The 5,797-nt window shown below is 47.6% G+C and overlaps 1 protein-coding gene across 1 annotated transcript; it reads right to left on the bottom strand.

Annotated features, from left to right (window-relative positions):
- Nucleotides 1-1,820: 1,820 nt before the first annotated feature.
- LOC127318074 (caffeoyl-CoA O-methyltransferase 1) lies at nucleotides 1,821-3,301 on the bottom strand. Its single transcript, XM_051348697.2, has 4 exons — nucleotides 3,047-3,301; nucleotides 2,844-2,923; nucleotides 2,583-2,727; nucleotides 1,821-2,463 (listed from the first exon to the last, which is right to left on the bottom strand). The coding sequence occupies exons 1-4, from the start codon at nucleotides 3,188-3,190 to the stop codon at nucleotides 2,035-2,037; spliced, it is 798 nt and encodes a 265-aa protein (XP_051204657.1). The 5' UTR covers nucleotides 3,191-3,301; the 3' UTR covers nucleotides 1,821-2,034.
- Between the last annotated feature and the right edge of the window lie 2,496 nt (nucleotides 3,302-5,797).

The raw sequence follows: 5,797 nt of genomic DNA, 5'->3' as shown, positions 1-5,797 counted from the left end.
CGAAGACATCAAAGATACACACAACCACAAATAAAATAAAAAGAGAGAGAGAAAAAATGTCCCGGTGAAGAAACACTCTCAACAACAACACTCTAACCACCATCGAAGACAATGCACCGACTACAAAATAAATCTCTAAAACCAACACCTCTAAAAAGGAAATAATGCACAAGCGTTGTTGTTGTCCGATCGAAGGTCTTATGTTTTTACCCTAGAGAAAACCCGAGTTCACAAAACAATGCCTTCAGCAAGACCATTGCTAGGAACAGTTAATAAAGGCCAGACCTTGGGTTTCACCCGTCATAGATTCAAGACCTCCAATTGCAGCTGCCATGACTTTCTTCACATCTATCAATACCGTGTAAATCCTACTTAGACATGTTTCATGTCATTGTTAAGAAAGCAAAGCTTCACGCCATTGCCCTCATAAAGCCTCTGGCTGAACATAAGGGCGTGCATGACCGGATTGATTCCGATCTAGATATCTAGTGCGCCATGTTCCAATCAGCGGAGATCTCAAACATTAAGATCGAAACTCGGTCGTGACCAGATCTAGCTAGCATGACAAAAGCTTCAAATGTAGATTCCATGGGTATGTTAATGTGGACTATTTTGTTAAGAGACCAAAACTCAAAGGGCTCGCGATGGCATCACGTTATGGATTCACACTTACGAGTTCCACACTCATGTTTGGTACTCACTCTAAATAAAGCTTCCACTTTAGTACTAAGACTAAGTTTGCCCTTACTAAGTTGCGTTATCCTAAACTTATCTTGATATTTATATGGAAAAGTAGCTTGAAAGAAGCAAAGAGTAGAATAGTCAAAGGTTGTACTAACATCGGGAAACATCTTTTTTGTTCTGTACTCAGATCCGGTCCATGTACAGAAGCCTTCACATACATTCGTTTTTACATCTGATTAGCTTCACTAAAGCAATAATCGAGGTGACCATGTGATGTAACAGCTGCTACCAAATCTTAAACTCTTCACATGGACAGCTCAACAACTGGAGAATTTTTTTACTCTTTCAGAGGAAGAAACTTCCATTGCAGATTTTTTGAGCATAGGCTATATGGAGCTTCTTTTTTTTTTGCACAATTCAAAAATGGTGTTTTAAAGTTTCAAAAAATTGCAAACAAAAACTTTTGAGGTAGGAAGTAATGTAATCTACGAACACGAAAAAATCTCACCTCGAAATATCTAGTATTTTGGGGCGCACAAAAATAACAAAGTCCAATATCTGAAGTGGTGATCAGTGCGAAATTTGGAACCTCCAACATATGTGAGAATTGCAACCTTTTGTTAAGCCTAGAATATACGGTACACCGGGTTGACATTTTGTATGTTGGTGGAGTAAATCATTATCTATATCTGGAAAAAAGAACAGAAAATTTTGAAGCTTGCAAATCATGTTTTTAGATTTCGAAAAATAAAGAGCTTCATGTCACCCGAGCCAAAGGGAATTCGCTGGAACTTCCAACCCATTCTACTTGCAGACTTCAGGTTGAGAGTTAATGATTTGAGGCAGCGTTTGTAGTTGGCGATCTACTTCTAGAACGAAGCGCATACATGCCAGCAGTCATCTACTTGTAGAAAACAGATGGCACACAAACACACAGTTGTCGCTGTCCACGAACTATTCAAGAAGAGCTGCGCATCTCTGTCAGAAGATGGAAATCTTCAACGGAAGGAGCAAAATTCAGTCAAAATTCAATGTGGCAGTCATTGCAAGGATCGGTTAAACAGGTTGGAGGAACATTCCGATTTGCACAGGAGGATCATATGGGCAGCGGCCGCCATTGTCGCACTGAAGGAATCTAACAATAAAATATCGGGTCATCATTTTATAGGAGAAATATTATTTGTCTGGATATAAATTTGATATACGTACATAAAGGGACAATATTTGTTTCCAAGAAGATACAGAAGAAAGCAAGAAAGGCAAAATGGGGAATAATTAATTAATTCTTGTCCGCATCCATGGTGCGGAGCGGAGGGGGCGGCGCGCGCGCGAGCGTCATCAATCAGACAATCACTTTGCGCGGCGGCAGAGGGTGATGCCGTCTCCGACGGGGAGCTGGCAGATCTCGACGCGGTCGTCTGCGGCGAGCTCCTTGTTGAGCACGAGGACGAAGTCGCGGTAGTAGCGGATGTACTTGCGCATGGGCGCGTCGTCGGGGAGCACGACGGATCCGTTCCAGAGCGTGTTGTCGTAGCCGATGAGTCCGCCGACCCTGACGAGCTTCATGAGGCGCTGGTGGTAGTTGAGGTAGTTGTCCTTATCGGCGTCGACGAAGACGAAGTCGAAGGAGCCGTGGTTGGCCTCGTCGTCGAGCAGCGCGTCGAGCACCGGGAGCGCGGGGCCCTCGCGGAAGTCGATCTTGTGCGCGACGCCGGCCTTCTCGATGCACGGCTTGCCGATGGTCTCGTAGTTCTCGCGGTTGATGTCCATGGCCAAGATCTGCATTTTCGGTTTCGGATTTTGGATTTCAGTTTCCGTTTTCACTGTTGATTGATAATCCGAGCTTGCTTTGGTAAATTGGTAGATCTGGCGAGATGTGGAATGGAGAAAGAACTGACCGTGCCGTCCTCTGGGATGGCGAGCGCGGTGGCGAGGAGGGAGTAGCCGGTGTAGACGCCGATCTCCATGGTCTTCTTGGCGCCGATGAGCTTGATGAGCAGGTTGAGGAACTGGCCCTCGTCCGCCGACGTGGTCATCAGGTTCCTGCAAAGATCCCAAAAAAAAAAATGTGAGCTTTCGCAGAGATCAGATCACGGCAGATCCAGGCGAGCTGGCACGATGAACACGCAGGGATCAAGAAGAGGGGTGCGCGTGCGTACCATGGGTGGTTGGCGGTGTCCTCGCGGAGCTGCTTCATGCACTCGTGCTCGCGCGGGTACACGGTGGTCTCCAGGATGTACTGCAGGCAGGAATCAGATCAAAACATCAGAGATCCAGCGAGCTAGCTAGAGAGAGAGCGGGGCCGAGAGGGGGAGAAGGTGCAATTTCGGGTTTTGAGATCAAGAATTCAGCAGTAGAGTACCTGGTAGAGCGCATCGCTCTGGAGCAGGCTCTTGTGTCCGACCTCGGAGTGGCGGGTGACCTGCTCGGCACCGCTGGCGGCGCCGTTGGTGGTGGTCTGCTCCTTGGGCACCGTGGCCGTGGCATCAGCCGCCGTGGTCGCCATTGCCGGTGTTTAGCTGGAGGAAGGAAACGCGTGAGATCTGAGCGGGATGATTGGGTTGTTGTTTTGCTGACTCGAGTGATTGGCGTTGCCGGGAAGAGACTCAAGGCGCGGGTTATATAGCGGGGTCGATGGCGAGGCGGAGAGAGTGGAGGAAGAGTGGTGCGGGGAGCGGTCGGTAGGAGCACGGCTTTTGGGTTGGTGAGTTTGGTAGTGGTGGGCCGCGACTGGTGCGCTGCCTGCGGTGCGGTGACCCAACGAGAAGAAGGAGGTGGCTTCGCTGGGCCACGGCGGGCGCGCGGCAGCGCAAGTAGCCGCGGCGTGGACCGCGTGCACCATGGCTGGCATGGCATGGCGGCCAATGGGAGGGAGGTGGTTGGTGGGGAAGGAGACGGGTGGCGTGGCACGAACTCACCAACCTTTGCTTTTTCCGTGCATCATTCACTCCTCGCTTTCGAGAGTGGAAATTCAGGCACTGCCGCCAGGGTTCATGTGCCCAACTGACTGAATGTCCCCTGAATATCCATCCCTAGGCACGACATTAGCAGTAGATTCGGAACAGGTGAATACAAAATGTTGCTTGGATAAACATAGGGTTAGCCACGAGCAAAACTTCTACTACTATTTTAAACCTTGAACTCGTACTTCGACTGAATGAACCCTCAACTTCAAATCCATGTTGCTTGTATTCTGAATTTGCAAACCCCGGACCAAATTGAACCCTGGAGCTATCTTTTGGAGCATAAAAATACATTTTGTAAATCGCTACTCTTAGCGACTACATTGGCCCGCATGTAATAAAAAAAATTGTGGATGGATCTACCGTCGTGTTGTTCCTCCGGTGAATTTGCTTGTGCTTTGCGTCCCTCTCTACTCCTCCCATGCAGACGACGCACGGAGGCATGTAAAGCCGGCGGCGCGGGACCAAGCCGAGTGACATACCGTCATAGCCAATTCCGGCAAGGCATGGGAGGGTGGAGTCGTTGGAGCCAACCACCTAGCACCCCGCATTCCCTTCCTAGGGCCACCTACCTAGCCTCTTCACGTTCCAGGCACTCCGACAACACCCTGTGTGGATGTGTTCCCATCCTATGCACATGTGGCGCGCTTCAAGCTAGCCTCGTCGTCGTGCCTGCCTAGAGGATCGGTGCTCCAGAAGAAGAGGGCATGCGTACCTACTTGGCCCTCCTTTGCTCAATACGGCCGCAACGAAGAACACGCTAGCTCACCGTGCGCCTCAGCTCCTCTCTCTCTCCGAGGCGAGCCATTTTTTGCATTTCTAGTCTGTGTCGTGCGAGACGAAGATGAGGGGCTGGAGGAGAAATATTGGAGAAGAAGGGCTCGAGAGGTAGGGTCAACGTGTTTGTGAGAGTAGTCTGTATTCCTAGATGTGATCGTCGCTTTCTCAACCCGCCAAATAGGTTTAGGGTTTGATTTGGACCGGGATTCGCAAGTTCATGGCACAAACGATAGGGATTCAAAATTTAGGGTTCGTTTTGCCAACCACTACGAATTCAGGGTTTAAAATGGACTTTTTCCTAACAATGAGGTGGTTTTCCAAAGGAAAAAAAAAACATGTTTGGTTGCCATGAACAAAAATATCGGCATCACATGTTTTCTAGAACATCCCAAGGACTCTAAGGGGGACAAAGCTCAAATCGGTTGTTTCTACATCTTTCTGAGTAAAAAAAGAAACAAAGTTTCTTAAAAGATCCATTCTAAGATCAAATGTTATGAGCAAATTCTGAATGCATAAGCCTGCTTAATACAAGTTTGTTTAACTGTCCAGGGTTCTTGCTCATTTACTATTATGTAAGATTCGTTTGCTCTTATGCATATTGGAGGCTTAGGTTTACTTTTCCTCATATGATGATTGCTTGTTGTCATTTACTTATCAATGAACCATTATACTTTATCACTTTTATGCTCGAGGATAGGCATATGTTAAGCTTAGGTATGTTGATGCATGTATATTGCATACATGTTCTTTGTATTTTATATATTGGGCCATATCCTGATTCATATAAGTGGCTATAACCATGATTTAGAATAATTTTGGAGAATTTCCCTCTTATTTTTATTATAGCCATGTAGGGACAAAAAAACCTGCTTTTTAAAATCTTGACTTCCAGGAACGTTCCCAAACTCAAAAGGATATGGTACTTTTTCTATGGCAAGCTTTTATAAAAAAAGACCTAGGGCAGCTTGACCTCACCTAGGTTATAGGGCTAGTAAGGTAGGGGCGTGGCTAGATACCCATGTCGTGCCACCTAGGCCCATCTGGCCCTCATGGCTTTGATGTCATCCATCTTCATGTCGATCTCTTCTTCTTGACCTAAAACCATATCTACCGTGTGCGCCCGAGGCAAAGGCGTGTCTCATGTTGCCCCAGCTCGCTCGCCCACTCGCTGGTCACCGCCCCTACAGACGCACATCACGTCCCAGGCCGTTCCAACAACAAAGGGAGTTGGCGAAAGAGGGCTGCTAAGAACCAACATGAGGTTGGATGGTTAGATGGGTAGTGGCACCCCCAGCCCTCCAGAGTTCAAACTCCAGGTTTGACACTTTGGTATCTCATAAAGGCATAATATTAGACGATGTTCCCATCGA

This window comes from Lolium perenne, chromosome 7 (assembly GCF_019359855.2).
Source record: "Lolium perenne isolate Kyuss_39 chromosome 7, Kyuss_2.0, whole genome shotgun sequence".
Lineage (NCBI taxonomy): Eukaryota > Viridiplantae > Streptophyta > Magnoliopsida > Poales > Poaceae > Lolium > Lolium perenne.
Note: the sequence above shows the minus strand (reverse complement) of the source record. Positions and strands in the feature narration are given on the sequence as shown.